Source organism: Anomaloglossus baeobatrachus, chromosome 1 (assembly GCF_048569485.1).
Source record: "Anomaloglossus baeobatrachus isolate aAnoBae1 chromosome 1, aAnoBae1.hap1, whole genome shotgun sequence".
Taxonomy (NCBI): domain Eukaryota; kingdom Metazoa; phylum Chordata; class Amphibia; order Anura; family Aromobatidae; genus Anomaloglossus; species Anomaloglossus baeobatrachus.
In genome coordinates this window covers 971,790,292-971,806,986 of record NC_134353.1, presented here as the reverse complement: position 1 = coordinate 971,806,986, position 16,695 = coordinate 971,790,292, and the positions used below count along the sequence as shown (strand labels likewise).

The 16,695-nt window shown below is 51.4% G+C and overlaps 1 protein-coding gene across 1 annotated transcript in view; it reads left to right on the top strand.

Annotated features, from left to right (window-relative positions):
- The window catches only part of LOC142302946 (uncharacterized), a 101,946-nt gene extending 92,791 nt beyond the window's left edge, over nucleotides 1-9,155 (top strand). The window contains exons 6-7 of the mRNA XM_075344052.1: nucleotides 5,333-5,430; nucleotides 8,084-9,155. Coding sequence (XP_075200167.1) covers nucleotides 5,333-5,430; nucleotides 8,084-8,285 — 300 coding nt within the window. The 3' untranslated portion in view covers nucleotides 8,286-9,155. The remainder of the gene's footprint in view (nucleotides 1-5,332; nucleotides 5,431-8,083) is intronic.
- The last annotated feature ends 7,540 nt before the right edge of the window (nucleotides 9,156-16,695 follow it).

Below are 16,695 nucleotides of genomic sequence, written 5' to 3'. Positions count from 1 at the left end.
TTAAGGCTTTCTGTTTTTCTTTTATTGCTTCCCTTACAGCTCTATTTAGCCATAGGGGTTTCCTCCTATTTCTAGCATGTTTGTTCCCATAGGGTATATTTTCTACACAAGCCCTATTCAGGATGCTCATAAAAGTCTCCCATTTGCTTTGTGTACTTTTATTACTTAGTACATCATCCCAGTTTATTGCACTAAGATCATCTATCAACCGTTTAAAATTTGCTTTCTTGAAGTTTAGTGTCCTTGCAGCCCCTCTACTATACATCTTACTAAAAAATACATGAAAACTTATTATTTTGTGATCACTATTCCCCAAGTAACCCCCAACTTGTATATTTGATATGCGGTCTGGCCTATTGGTTAGTACAAGGTCTAGTAGTGCTCCCCCTCTTGTGGGGTCATGCACCATTTGTGAAAGGTAATTATCTTTCATTGTTATCAAAAATCTATTTCCTTTGCTGGAACTGCAAGTTTCTGTTCTCCAATTTATATCAGGATAGTTAAAGTCCCCCATAATAATTACCTCTCCGAGACTCGTTGCTTTATCAATTTGCTTTATGAGGAGATTCTCTACCTCTTCCATAATATTCGGCGTCTTATAACACACCCCTATCAGTATTTTATTATTCATTCTCCCCCCCCTTATCTCCACCCATAGGGACTCTACATTCTCAGTACCCTCACATATGTTGTCACGCAGGATGGGTTTTAAGGATGATTTTACATATAGACGCACACCTCCCCCTCGCTTATTTGTACGGTCATTCCTGAATAGGCTATAACCCTGTAAATTAACAGCCCAGTCATAGCTCTCATCCAGCCATGTCTCTGATATCCCCACTATATCATAATTTTCTTCCAACAATATTAATTCTAATTCCTCCACCTTATTTGTGAGGCTTCGGGCATTAGTGTACATGCACGTTACGTATGACTCTGTACCTGTATTCCTGCTTACTGTATTGACTGTCCTAACCCTTCCCCCCGTACCACCCCCAATTTCATTACTTGTGCCCTGGTCACTATCTGCACTACATTCCCCTTCTATAAAGTGAATACCCTCGCCCCCCATCTTCTCATCTTCATCTGATGTCATCTGGTTATCATGTGGCATCTCCTCATCTTCATCTTATGTCATCTGGTCATCACGTGGTGTCTTCTCATCTTCATCTGATGTCATCTGGTCATCACAATGTATCTTCTCATCTTCATCTGGTGTCTTCTGGTCATCATGTGGTGTCTTATTATCTTCATCTGATGTCATCTGGTCATCACGTGGCGTATTATCATCATCTGATATCATCTGGTCATCATGTGGTGTCTTCTCATATTCATCTGATGTCATCTAGTCATCACGTGGAGTCTTCTCATCTTCATCTGGTGTCAACTGGTCATCATGTGGTGTCCTCTCATCTTCATCTGGTGTCATCTGGTCATCATGTGGTGTCTTCTCATCTTCATCTGGTGTCATCTGGTCATCATGTGGTGTCTTCTCATCTTCATCTGGTGTCATCTGGTCATCATGTGGTGTCTTCTCATCTTCATCTGGTGTCATCTGGTCATCATGTGGTGTTTTCTCATCTTCATCTGATGTCATCTGGTCATCACATATGTCTTCTCATCTTCCTCTAATTTCTGTTGATTATTTCTGGCATAAACATAGTCTTTAGATAATAACTTCTTTGGAATAGATGACCATACATCAGTTTAGTATCATAGTATCATAGTTTTTAAGGTTGAAGGGAGACTCTAAGTCCATCTAGTTCAACCCGTAGCCTAACATGTTGATACAGTCCATTATTGCATTCATTATTGTTCAGTCCATAAACTTTATTCTGTATTGCAAAGTCCATATATTTATTCAAAGTCTGTAACGTATATGTTGATAAGAAAGCAGAGTCCATAACTGAAAGATATTATTATTTGCTTTTGGTATCTGCGCAATGTCAAGTCTGTGCAATTTTAGAATCCTCTATCCTGTCAGTTCCGGTACAGGTGTTATTACATCTTTGGTCAGCATGGCAGGGGTTAACGTTGACACATCCCAGCTCTCTGTAGCAATCTTAGAATAGCTATTCTTTTCCTGTAATGACCCATCAATGGATGATCCTCGGTGGCTTGGTGGATCCTTTTGGTTTCAGTCATGATGTGTGACCTGCTGGAGCCCTGCCAGCTTGTGTTGCTTCAGTGATGACCCTCGAGTGGAATGAGCCCCCCGAGTGTCATGTGATGAAGTATTTATATGTTTTAGTGACACCTGGTTTTGTCCATCTTAGGTAATCCTGTCCCTCTCATAATGCAATCCCGAACCAGAATTTCACAAATATACACTTTTGTTGTATCAGCAAAATTATACATATCTATGTCTACTGTGGATTTTTTTAATAAAGGAAGACTTTTTACATACACCAGGAGGTAATGGGGCTGGATGTTATCCACCGGTGGTAATGGGGCCGGATGTTATCCACCAGGGGCAATGGGGCCGGATGTTATCCACCAGGGGTAATGGGGCTGGATGTTATCCACGGGTGGCAATGGGGCCGGATGTTATCCACCAGGGGTAATGGGGCCGGATGTTATCCACCGGTGGTAATGGGGCCGGATGTTATCCACCAGGGGCAATGGGGCCGGATGTTATCCACCAGGGGTAATGGGGCTGGATGTTATCCACGGGTGGCAATGGGGCCGGATGTTATCCACCAGGGGTAATGGGGCCGGATGTTATCCACCAGGGGTAATGGGGCCGGATGTTATCCACAGGGGGTAATGGGGCCGGATGTTATCCACGGGTGGCAATGGGGCCGGATGTTATCCACCAGGGGTAATGGGGCCGGATGTTATCCACCAGGGGTAATGGGGCCGGATGTTATCCACAGGGGGTAATGGGGCCGGATGTTATCCACCAGGGGTAATGGGGCCAGATGTTATCCACGGGTGGCAATGGGGCCGGATGTTATCCACCGGGGGTAATGCAGCCGGATGTTATCCATCAGGGGTAATGGGGCCGTATGTTATCCACCGGGGATAATGGGGCTGCATGTTATCCACCAGGGATAATGGGGCTGGATGTTATCCACGGGTGGCAATGGGGCCGGATGTTATCCATCAGGGATAATGGGGCTGCATGTTATCCACCAGGGATAATGGGGCTGGATGTTATCCACGGGTGGCAATGGGGCCGGATGTTATCCACCAGGGGTAATGGGGCCGGATGTTATCCACAGGGGGTAATGGGGCTGGATGTTATCTACCGGGGGTAATGCAGCCGGATGTTATCCATCAGGGGTAATGGGACTGGATGTTAGACACCAGGGGTACTGGGGCCGGATGTTATCCATCCGGGGTAATGGAGCTGGATGATACCCACGGAGAGCAATGGGGCCGGATGTTACCCACTGAGGGTAATGGGGTCGGATGTTTCCCACTGAGGTTAATGGGGTCGGATGTTTCCCATTGAGGGTAATGGGGTCGGATGTTTCCCACTGAGGGTAATGGGGTCGGATGTTTCCCACTGAGGGTAATGGGGCCGGATGTTACCCACTGAGGGTGATGGGGCCGGATGTTACCCCCTGAGGGTAATGGGGCTGGATGTTACCCAATGAGTGTAATGGGGCCGGATGTTACCCACTGAGTGTAATGGGGCCGGATGTTACCCACTGAGGGTATTGGGGCCGGATGTCACCCCCTGAGGGTAATGGGGCCGGATGTTACCCCCTGAGGGTAATGGGGCTGGATGTTACCCAATGAGTGTAATGGGGCCAGATGTTACCCACTGAGTGTAATGGGGCCGGATGTTACCCCCTGAGGGTAATGGGGACGGATGTTACCCAATGAGTGTAATGGGGCTGGATGTTACCCACTGAGTGTAATGGGGCCAGATGTTACCCACTGAGGGTAATGGGGCCAGATGTTACCCACTGAGGGTAATGGGGCCGGATGTTACCCCCTGAGGGTAATGGGGCCGGATGTTACCCACTGAGTGTAATGGGGCCGGATGTTACCCACTGAGGGTATTGGGGCCGGATGTTACCCACTGAGGGTAATGGGGCCGGATGTTACCCCCTGAGGGTAATGGGGCCGGATTTTACCCACTGAGTGTAATGGGGCTGGATGTTACCCACTGAGTGTAATGGGGCCAGATGTTACCCACTGAGTGTAATGGGGCTGGATGTTACCCACTGAGGGTAATGGGGCCGGATGTTACCCACTGAGGGTAATGGGGCCGGATGTTACCCCCTGAGTGTAATGGGGCCGGATGTTACCCACTGAGTGTAATGGGGCCAGATGTTACCCACTGAGTGTAATGGGGCCGGATGTTACCCACTGAGTGTAATGGGACCAGATGTTACCCACTGAGTGTAATGGGACCAGATGTTACCCACTGAGTGTAATGGGGCCGGACGTTACCCACTGAGTGTAATGGGGCCAGATGTTACCCACTGAGTGTAATGGGGCCGGATGTTACCCACTGACTGTAATGGGGCCGGATGTTACCCACTGAGTGTAATGGGGCCGGATGTTACCCACTGAGTGTAATGGGGCCAGATGTTACCCACTGAGTGTAATGGGGCCGGATGTTACCCACTGAGTGTAATGGGGCCAGATGTTACCCACTGAGGGTATTGGGGCCGGATGTTACCCACTGAGGGTAATGGGGCCGGATGTTACCCATTGAGTGTAATGGGGCAGGATGTTACCCACTGAGGGTATTGGGTCCGGATGTTACCCACTGCGGGTAATGGGGCCGGATGTTACCCCCTGAGGGAAATGGGGCCGGATGTTACCCACTGAGGGTATTGGGGCCAGATGTTACCCACTGAGGGTAATGGGGCCAGATATTATCCACCAGGGGTAATGGGGCCAGATGTTATAAACTGGGGGTAACGGGGCCAGATGTTACCCACTGAGGGTAATGGGGCTGGATGTTATAAACTGGGGGTAATGGGGCCAGATGTTATATACCGGGAGTGAGGGGCCGGATGTTATACACTGGGGTTAATAAGGCCGGATGTTTTTTTTCCACACAAAATGTGCCGCTGACACTTTAGTGCTGGATTACTGGAGGCCTCTGTGCGGAACAGCAATGTAAACTATGCTGAGCCAATGTGAACTGGGCTGGTGTCTAGTCAATGGGGGCGACTAATACTATAACGGGCATATCTCATATATGCCCCATATGGTCTCCCCACAGGAACCTTCGAGCATTACCGGACAGATACCTTTCCTGGTAGTGACACCCCTCCGTCCTCCGCTCTAGAAGCCTCTACACAAGTCTCTCCTCCACCGTTTCTCCATTTCTCTGTTCATTCATCTCCATATTCATCTCTTTCAGAGTTTTCTCATGAAGGAAGAAGGAGATTTCTGGGTCGGCAAAGAATTAAAAGGATCCTACTCTAATCAATATTGGAAGTGGCCAGAAAACTATAAAATGTGAGTCTTGTGCTGCGCTTGTGACACCACTTGTATAGATATCAGGGCCTACGTAGGATGTGCAGCGCTCCACCTGTCCTCGTAGACTCCAGCCTCCAGTCATCACCAGCCATGGCGGCAGTTTTCTCATCGGAGGGTCATTGTGTAACTGATGTCGCCTTATAATGAGGTCACTTATTATTATTATATTGTGACTTTATCAGTATTCATGATTAATAGATGCCTGACCCTAGGGACAAGTCATAGACTGACCTCTGCAGGAGTCTCTCACCTCCTGGATAGTTCTGCCTTGGCTTACACATGGCACCAGCACCCCAGCGGTGGACTTCATGGACTTCTGGTTGGGGTTGGCCATTGACAAAGAGTTAAAGGAAAAACAGAGTCCGGTCTCCCCTGACTAATGACTTATTGAGATACACTGCGGTCTCACCACAAACCCATCCCTGCATTATCCTGCCCTTTGTTTTGATAGCGCAATGCTAGATTAACCCTTTAATGCCTCAGAAGGTGTGTCACCTCCAGTGTCTGACTATGTCACATAGTAAAGTCGTGTGTGTGAAGCCGCTGACACGTCACGGTCAACCTCTCTGCTGGTTCTCTAATTTTTAATAACCTTAAAAGGTGCGGCTAAGTCACACGGAAGTCACAAGGAAGTCACACTTGCACACACGGATGTCACACATGCACACGCACATCACATGGATGTCACACATGCACACACGGATGTCACACATGCACACGCACATCACATGGATGTCACACATGCACACGCACATCACATGGATGTCACACATGCACACGCACATCACATGGATGTCACACATGCACACGCACATCACATGGATGTCACACATGCACACGCACATCACATGGATGTCACACATGCACACACGGATGTCACACATGCAAACGGATGTCACACAGATGTCACAGATGCACACACGGATGTCACAGATGCACACACGGATGTCACACATGCACACACACATCACATGGATGTCACACATGCACACACGGATGTCACACATACACACACAGATGTCACACATGCACACACGGATGTCACACAGATGTCACAGATGCACACACGGATGTCACACATGCACACGGATGTCTCACATGCAAACGGATGTCACACAGATGTCACAGATGCAAACACGGATGTTAAATGAATGTCACACATGCACATGGATGTTACGCGGATGTCACACATGTACAAACGGATGGACAAAACTTTATAAACAAAAATAGGCAGAACCCCTCCTGCTAAATAAAAACACTTGTGCCAAATGGGAGGAGCGCTGGGCCAAGTGAAACAAAACCAGTGAAGGCATTATTGTGGAGGGTGAGTTTTCTAGCTCTTTTTCACCAGGTAGTTGTGCTATGTGGCGGCCATTGTTGTGGTGGTTTTGTGTCGGTGGGGAGGTGCGGCCTGCAATCATGGGGACTCGGCCTTGCAGCCTGGGTGTTATGAGGCACCAGGTCACCTGCCCTGATATACAAGGTCACTGTAGCGGTGGTTGGCACACGGTGCTGCACCTGTAAGGTCATTAAAAGTTAAAAAGTTAGTGACTCACTCAGACGTGGCTATGGCTTGGCAGCGGCATCACACAGTCTGATCAGATTGTTACACTAAGAACCTCATGTTGAGATGTATAAATATTTGCCTGGCGGTGTTAGATCATCATATGGTTTTTGCATGTGTGGTCCATATTTATCTCAACAGTTATGTTAACTATCTGCCCATAAATGCAGTGACTGGAACAGAGCTCAGATCGCTGCTGTTCACCACTTAGATTCTGCTCTCAATCTCTTAAATCTACAGTTTAACAGTACATGGGTAAACCAGCTCCCGTCAGCCCCTGATTAACAAGCATGGCGTCCGGAGTCCTGCTAAAGTCCAGTCCCTGCCACCTTAGTACTCCTGTGAAGACCGGCCACCGGAGCCTCTCATATACACTATATACTGTGGTAAATGCCAAAAAGAAAAATGAAAATAACACAAAAAAAAGAATCAAAGCATTGTATTTACTCCAAAAAGGTTACAATAGATCCATCCCCTCATCAGGTACAACACAAGCCCCTCTGTGTGACCATCACCAGAGGATTAAACACAAAATAGGGACACAAACCACGAGTAGATTCTTTACAAACTTCTGAATTTTTTTCCATCACTTAATAAAAAGAAAGATCCATACGTTTGGTATTGTCGTAGTCACACTGAACCGGAGAATCGCGCTCCAATACCACGAACATTGTTAAAGCAAAATCCAAAAACAACCATGCAATTGCAGGTTTTTTTCTGCATTTGTTTGGCACTTGGAAAGTTTTTCACATTTTTCAGTTGATTCTATGGTAAAACAAGCCCTGATGCGGCTGTGATGGCAGAAACATGAAAAAGTTCCGGCTATTGGAGAAAGAGCCCGGTCCTCCACGTGGAGGAGGCGAGGATCCGCCACAGCCAGGGTCATCCGCGAATGTCCAGCAGACGGATGTGGTGGAACCTGACATGTGGATCCTGTCGTAATTATTCGGATCCGCGGTGCTCCCCGCTCCGGGGACTGTAAATTTACTGACATGTTCCTTCTCGTCACTTTTTGGATTCTTGTTGCTTGTTTTCACTGTTCTGACAATTTTCACTTTTCTTTTCCAGATATTCGAACAATAGAGACAAATGCTGGAAAATCAGTAAAGGAGAAATAACGGCGAATGATTGCTGGTCCTGGAATAAATGGATTTGTGAGAAGAATCTGTTACTGACATCGATGAGGACTGAAACTCCGCATAAGAAAAAATACTATTATTTCAGCTTGTCTTTGTGGGAAATGGAGTATAAATGTGAAAAACTATATTGATCCAAACCCCGGCGGGATCATCACAGGAGAACATCAAACATTTCCCTTCTATGGATGAAAAAACAAAGAAAAACCCACTACAGGAGAGAACTCCGCCATAAGCCAGAGGACATGGGCGAAACGATGACAAAATAATCAGCAGGTGACAGCGTCAACTGCCCGATACTGCGGAGCAAGGGAAAAGTGTATAATATGCCGCCAAAGCTTGCCGCCTGCATTCATATATATCCGTATACCCCAGCAGTACAGCGTATGCCGCTCACCCACACACCCATATTCAGCATCTGGGGGTCCCAGAAGCCCAACCCCATAACCCATAACACTGGCATTTTCCGTGTTTACATTTTTTTTATTTTTTCCTTATATGCAAATTTTATGTTTTTTTTATTTTTTTATGCAATTTTTTTTATAAGGGTCTACATAATATTTTGAAAAATAGGAAAAAAACTATTTTAGAGCTGCAAAAAAACCCAGGAGGCAGGAAGTTCCCATGTAACAAGAATGCTGCATTTTTTTAGCTGTGTTAATTTTTTTAAATAATTTTAAGTTTTTTCCTGTTTTTTTTAATTAATGGAAACATTTTATTTCTTATTCTATATTTTTGTAAACTGTTTCTAACATTTCTGTTATTTCAACCTTGAGAATTGAGCCCTAATTAGCCCCCAGCTGAGGTATGAAATCATCCACATCTTGTATTATGATACTGCTTAGATGCCACAGTAGCTGCATATAAGGGGTTAACCTGCTAGATTCTACAATTACAGGGGAGAATCAGCTTCATGAACTCCTGCTTTTCCTATATAAGATCTTATTTATGACCCTCCGCAGAAAGACAATGCAGATATGTGCTGGTCTCCACCACAGAATGAATAAACCTGATGATCATACATGTCTGAGAGCGCTCATCTGCCACCATCATCCCCATAGACGTGGACTTGGATACAGATGTCATGTGAAGTCATCTGCTGCCAGCATAAGCCGAGCGTCATCTGCTGCGAGCATGAGCGAGGGTTGTCTGCTGCAAGTGTGAGCCAAGGGTCATCTCCTGCAAGCGTGAGCCGAGCGTCATCTGTTGCGAGCGTGACCGGAGGGTTGCCTGCTGCGAGCGTGACCGGAGGGTTGCCTGCTGTGAGCGTGGCCGCAGGGTCGTCTGCTGCCAGCGTGAGTCGAGCATCATCTGCTGCCAGCGTGAGCCGAGCATCATCTGCTGCGAGTGTGAGCTGAGCGTCATCTGCTGCAAGTGTGAGCCAAGCGTCATCTGCTGCGAGTGTGAGCCAAGCATCATCTGCTGCGAGCGTGAGCGCAGCGTCATCTGCTGCGAGCGTGAGCCGAGTGTCATCTGCTGCAAGTGTGAGCTGAGCGTCATCTGCTGCAAGTGTGAGCCGATCGTCATCTGCTGCGAGTGTGAGCCAAGCATCATCTGCTGCGAGCGTGAGCGCAGCGTCATCTGCTGCGAGTGTGAGCCAAGCGTCATCTGCTGCGAGTGTGAGCCAAGCATTATCTGCTGCGAGTGTGAGCTGAGCGTCATCTGCTGCAAGTGTGAGCCAAGCGTAATCTGCTGCGAGCGTGAGCCGAGTGTCATCTGCTGCGAGCGTGAGGCAAACATCATCTGCTTCCAGTGTGAGCTGACCGTCATCTGCTGCGAGTGTGAGCCAAGGTTCATCTGCCGTGAATGTCAGCCAAACGTCATCTGCTGAGAGTTTGAGCAGAGTATCATCTGCTGCGAGCATGAGCCATGCGTCATCTGCTGCGAGTGTCGGTCGAGGGTCATCTGCCATGAACGTGAGCCAAGGGTCATCTGCCATGAACGTGAACGTCATCTGCTGCGAGCTTGAGCCGAGCGTCATCTAGTGCAAACATGATCCGGGCGTCATCTGCTGTGAGTGTGAGCCGAGAGTCATCTGCTGCGAGCATGAGCCGAAGGTCAGCTGCTGTGAGCTGGAGCCGAGAGCTATCTTCTGCGAGCAAGAGCCGAAGGTTATCTGCTGGGAGTATTAACTGAGCGTCATCTGCTGTGAGTTTGGGTCGAGAGTCAGCTGCTGCTGGCATGAGTCTAAGGTTATCTGCTGGGAGTGTGAACCGAGCGTCATCTGCTGCAAGCTTGAGCAGAAGGTTATCTGCTGGGAGTGTGAACCGAATGTCATCTGCTGCAAGCTTGAGCAGAAGGTTATCTGCTGGGAGTGTGAACCGAGCGTCATCTGCTGCAAGCTTGAGCAGAAGGTTATCTGCTGGGAGTGTGAACCGAGCGTCATCTGCTGCAAGCTTGAGCAGAAGGTTATCTGCTGGGAGTATTAACCGAGCGTCATCTGCTGCAAGCTTGAGCAGAAGGTTATCTGCTGGGAGTGTGAACCGAGCGTCATCTGCTGCAAGCTTGAGCAGAAGGTTATCTGCTGGGAGTGTGAACCAAGCGTCATCTGCTGCAAGCTTGAGCAGAAGGTTATCTGCTGGGAGTGTGAACCAAGCGTCATCTGCTGCAAGCTTGAGCAGAAGGTTATCTGCTGGGAGTATTAACCGAGCGTCATCTGCTGTGAGTTTGGGGCGAGAGTCATCTGCTGCTGGCATGAGCCGAAGGATATCTGCTGGGAGTGTGAACCGAGCGTCATCTGCTGAGTGTGAGTCGAAGGTTATCTGCTGGGAGTGTGAACCGAGCATCATCTGCTGCAAGCTTGAGCAGAAGGTTATCTGCTGGGAGTGTGAACCGAGCGTCATCTGCTGCAAGCTTGAGCAGAAGGTTATCTGCTGGGAGTGTGAACCGAGCGTCATCTGCTGCAAGCTTGAGCAGAAGGTTATCTGCTGGGAGTGTGAACCGAGCGTCATCTGCTGGGAGCGTGATCCAAAGGTCATTTGCTGGGAGTGGGAACCGAGCGTCATTTGCTGGGAGTGTGAGCTGAGCGTCATCTGCTGGGAGCCTGAGCCGAGCGTCATCTGCTGCGAGTGTGAGCTGACTTGTTGCGGGCGGGGGCTGCTGCCACTCCTCTGGGGGCCTGCTCGGATCCGGGTTCGCTGCTGCGGCTCGAGTTGTGACCGGACCCAGGCTTGCACGGCCGCCCGACCTCACAACCATCGGAAAAGTGGGTTATATACAGGGGGAATTGTCTGTGACGCCACCCATGGGTTGTGGTGAGGGATGGTGACACCGCCGCTGCCTAGTGATGGGGCACCCGGGGCTAATGTAGCGGGGCAGCAAGATGGGATCCCCTCCACGGGTAGGGGAGGTGTAGCCCCGGGGCCCGCGGTCTGAACACGGGAGTGATGGCTGCTGGAGGTGGCGTTCCGGATTGGACTTTGGGAAAATGGTGTACTACAGTTCAGTAATTGTGTGATGCCCTGGACTAGCCAGGTAGTCACAGGTAGGCCCTTGCACAACACCTGTTCCCTAAAAAGGGTAACAACAGCCAACCTTTAAAACCCTAGTCACCTAACTCAGGGTTTGATGAGCACACCAGGGGGCGTGGCCAGGCAGTTGGACATGCCCACCGAGGAGTTCACAGGCAGGAAAAACACAGTTAGATCAGTTTTGGAGGCGAGGAGTAAAGGCCAAGTGCAGAGGCAGACCTGTGCCAGGTCTGCCACAGTCTAACTCCGGGTTGGAGCCCAGTCACTACTGGCTAGGAGGCATACGGTGGCCTCAGCCTGCAGGAGCTGGGAAGACAGCCAGGTGGAACCGTAAGGGACCGGGGCAGGGTAGTGGCCCGCCGGTACCGAACCGGGGAACCGACCGGAAACCGGAGCACAAGTTGGGGTACTCAGACCCTGAAGCTTGGTCCCGAAACTACTGGACTAAGTTAATTAACTGATTGAGGTCTGGACTTTAGGTCCTTTCCCACCCAAGTCCCGACTGAAGACAACAGCCCACTGAGAGGGATAAACGCCACCACCCAGGCTTAGAGATTCCACGGGCCAGCGTCTGCGGGCAAACGGGCTTTCCCGACACATACAAGCTGGGGAGCGGGGCTCCCGTAGCTGAAGCATGGGTGTCCAACTACAAAGAAGGTGCAGGAGAAAGGCGAAGACCACCAGCCCAAGTGGGGGACCAGACGCAGCCGGCTGCGGGCACCGACCACCATCTTTTTGGTTTACCAGTGACTCTTGTGCATCTGTAATAGTGAGTACAACTGGGCCCTCAGGCCACGTATTGCCGTGCATTGCCAAGCACCGACATACCACACTAACCGGGTCCCAAGGCCACCTCTCCTGCCCACAGAGGGGTTAACACCAAAGCTTGATTTTTGATTTTGATTTGATTTTAAAAAGCTGCATCCCATCTTCCCTGGGTGCCTAGTAAACAGCAGCGGTGGTCTCCACACTCACCACAACCCGTGGGTGGCGTCACGAACTCAAACCATACCACGGCCCGTGAGCCTAACCCCCCTGAAAGCGCCAGCCCCTTTCAGAACGAAGTGACCCCCAGTCCGGAGGCGCTCGAGCCACCGACAAATGAGCCCGGATCCGAGCGGCTCGGCTGCAGCCGAGTGCGGGGCGGTACACATCGACTCTTCTGGCATCACGAACAGAATACTTACCAAATCACCTACCTGGTGAAGTGCGCCTTGAAGTAGAAGTCAGCGGTGACCCGTTAAAAAATTTCAGAGTCCGCCATCTTGACGGCATATTTTGGTGCGAATATTCCCGCCAAAGCCTTCTTCCCCGCAAAAAGAGCGCGAGAGTTGAAGCCCCGCCCCCTGGGAACTCGGCCGTGCAGGAAAGCGTGCGGTCGAAAAGCGAAACTGCCCAGCAGAAGAAGGGAGTGCCGCGAAAAGACCAATGGGGGCGGGTGAAGACCCCGAGTCATGTGACCGAGAAGATAAAGGGCAGGGACTCCAGGACTCTGCCACCCGTCTGGTTCCTGGATCCCGAGCAAGCACCATGTCCGCCCCATCTGGCAAGTGTGGCGCCCTGGACAAGCCAGGTTGTCACAGGTACTGCAACAACACACCCCACACCCCGGTTAGGCACACCAGTCACACACAAATCCTTGTTGCCTCCCTCCAGGGGCTGATGTCCACACCAGGTGGGGTGGAGCCAGGCGGTTGGCCCCACCCACTGAGGGGTTCACAGTCCTGGAGGCGGGAAAGGAAGTCAGAGTAGTTGAGTGAGGGAAAGTGAGAGGAGTGAAGTGGTAGTGGAGCAGACTGACCGTGTCCGGGTACGTGGCCCGGGCACCTAAGAGCAAGGTTGGCAGACGGTGGTGACCGTCTCCAGGAGAGGCCGATCGACGCGGAACCATAGGACCGGGGTCGGGCGGTGGCCCGCCGGTACCGAACTGGGGAGCGAATAGAAGCCAGCACCATCCGGCAGGGCTTGCGGACCCCGACCAGGCTTGGAGTCGCCGTTAAACTGGTCAAATCCGTTAGCGACCGGAACCTCCGGGGTTTCCTAGCAGCAAAGACCCAAGTGAAGGCAACCGCTCAACCAGAAAAGGGAAATACAGCTACCGCCAAGGCTAGAATTCCCAGGGCCAGAGCCTGCGGGCAAAAGGGGCTCCTCCGGCATCTATCCAAGCTGGGGAGCTGGTTACCGGTGGGAAGCCATCTGGACCAAAGGAACTTTAAAGGTGCAGGGAAAGGCAGTCACCGCCAACCTACCGGGAGTGACCACCGCAGCCGTCTGTGGGACCCGTCCATCCAGCCGTTTGTTTTACCAGAGACTCCGTGTACGTCATTGGCTGAGCGAGTACCATCGTGCCGTCTGGCACTGCGCTGCCCCCGCACCCCTGCACCTCACCGTCCCTGCACATCGACATCCCCATCACCGGGCCCCGGGACCACCAACCCCCCAGCTCCCTGTCATCGCTCCCGGGATCCCCGTCCAGAGCAGCGGTGGTGTCCCAACCTCACCACAAACCGTGGGTGGCGTCACGGACCGACTCCCCAAAACCCAAAACCACCTCTTTCACTCACGGGCGAGGAGTGCCGCTCGAGTCCCCGGATCCGGCCCACCGCTCAAGCCACCGAGCAGCAAGCAAGCAGCAGCAGCGCCGGACCCGAGCGTGGTGAGCACAGCGCCCTCCCCGAACGCGACAACTTGGCGTCACGAACAGGATCTTACCGTTCTACCGGCTGGTAGAAGTGCGCCTTGTGCCCCGCCGGCGGTGTCCGGCCGAAAAATTTCAGAATCCGCCATCTTGGGCGCGAAGATTTTCCCGCTCAAGCGTCTTCCCGAGCAGTGGAAGCGCGAAAGCCGAAGCCCCGCCCCTGAAGAGGAGGTGCTGAGAAAAGACCAAGGGGGGCAAAAACAAGATGTCTGCGCCCAACGGAGCCGCTGGAGGAGTGGCGGTCGCAGCCGCAGCGGCGCCCGCGAATGAGAATGGGCCAGACCGTGCTCCGTCCGCACGAGCAGGGGAGGCCGCGGCCTCCGCCATTGCTCAGGTGATGCCGTTCTCCTTGCCCTATGTGCCCGGAGCTACCTGATTGCCGCAGTACGACGGGAAACCTGATGCTTTACAGGTCTTCCGGAAGAAGCTTAATCCGGTCCTGGAATTGTATCCCCTGACCGATAAGCAACGTGCAGTGGTAGTGCTGGGGCAGCTATCTGGCGCGGCTGAGCAGGAGGCGGAGACCTGGGCCGAGGGGGACCGGGCCTCTGTGGCCACCATCTTTGAGAAGCTGCAGATTGCCTTCGAGACCCGCACCGAAGCCGAGCTGCGGATGCAGTTTTATCAATGCCGACAACGGCCTGCAGATAGTATTAGAGACTATGCCTTGCGCCTGCAAACCACCCTCTGCACACTGAAGCAGGTGGACACCATTAATGATGCGGACAGCAACAAGATGTTAGTTGAGCAGTTTGTGCAGGGGATGGGGTCCCCAGAAGACCGCAAGCAACTCCGGCTGTGGGCCCTAGAACACCCTAATGTGGACTTTGCCGTGCTGAAAGAACGGGCCATCAAAGCGCTGCAAAACCTGGGAAACACACGTTCGCCAGAAGGCTTGCCACACTCATCAGGAGGGCTTTAAACTAGAAGAAGAGGGGATGGGAGGAAAAAACAGCAAGAACATGCAGCCGAAGGACAAACTAATCAAGGATACTAGATGCCGTAAAGAGGACCCAAGACAGGGTACTCAGAAGGAAGCTAAGAAAAGGGGAGCAAAACTTCTTTCCTGCATGCTGACCAATGCAAGTGTGAAGCCCCGCTAGTATGTGTCGGTGCAGTACCTTCAGGGACTCCACGTGGATGGAACAGTCTGGTCACAGGTAGGGAACCTTCTTTTAGGATTGTCGTGACGCCACTCTCAGTATTGCGGTCAGCGGGGACCGCCACTGCAGATTAAGGGATGCCTGGGGCTGATGGTGGGTGCAGTCAGTATATTAGCCCCCTGAGAGTGAGGCAAGCCCCAGGCCCCGGTGTATGTGTGTGGGACCACAGGTCGCAGAATGACTCAAACACAGTCCAAGAAGTCTTTCAACGTGTTTACTCACTGTTTGGAGGTCACGGTGAGATGCCCGGGCGACACTGTGATAACCAGGTTGAACCAGGAATTCCAGGAGGCCGTTCTGAGGGTAGCTGTCCACTCGCCTTCCTTGCACTCTTTCTGTTTTAGGAGGATCCTTTGCTTGAAGCGTGGTAGGACCCCTCCAGGGAAGCTGTTACCACCCTGCTCCCCTCTCTCTGGCTCGTCTGCCGGCAGCGTGGCCTTGGTGGGATGGCTTCTGGCCCTGTCCCCTTATGGGCCTGGTGATTGCTGCTTGGCTCAAGCTCTGTGTAGTCGTGGTGAGGGCATGAAGTACCCCCCCCCCACCTGTAGGTTAAGCAGCTCTGGATGATCTGCTGCCTGTACTGGGGACCTAGTTCCCCTTGTGTGCTCGGATACCGGGATCTCCGTACTCAGCCACCCTTCTCTCTGGATGATTTTCAGGCCGACCCACGGTACTCCTTTCTCCCCCGCTTTCAGCTACTGCACTCCCCAGGACCTGTCTGACACGAGAGCTCCTCTGCTCCCTTCCACACACTTCAACTTCTTCCTCCAGACTCTCCTCTTCCTCTCTCTCTCTGCCCTGCTTCCTAGCAACCAGCCCCTGAACACACCCCCAGCTGGGAATTGAAAGTTAACTCCTTCTGGCTACTCAAGGGTCCCCTCTGGTAATGTGGGAGGCCTGGTCACTATATGTTTGTGTGTGCACCTCATCCTGGCCTTTGGAGATTACCTGGAAGCATTGCTCCCGCATGGGTGCAATACTCTGTGGTGCCTGACCAGGTCAGGGGCGCCACATTCCCCCTTAGTTATCATCAGCACGTCCTCGGGCTGCAAAGACAAGAGAAAGAAAAAAAGGTAAATACAAACTTTTCCCACACAGGGGCAATTATTTACATTTAAACATGCCAGGTACCATTCCACCACCAACCACCCACATGTCCGAACCCCACCCAAAAACCTCCAGGAGGTAGGTCGCCGGTCCTTTTGGTGACCAG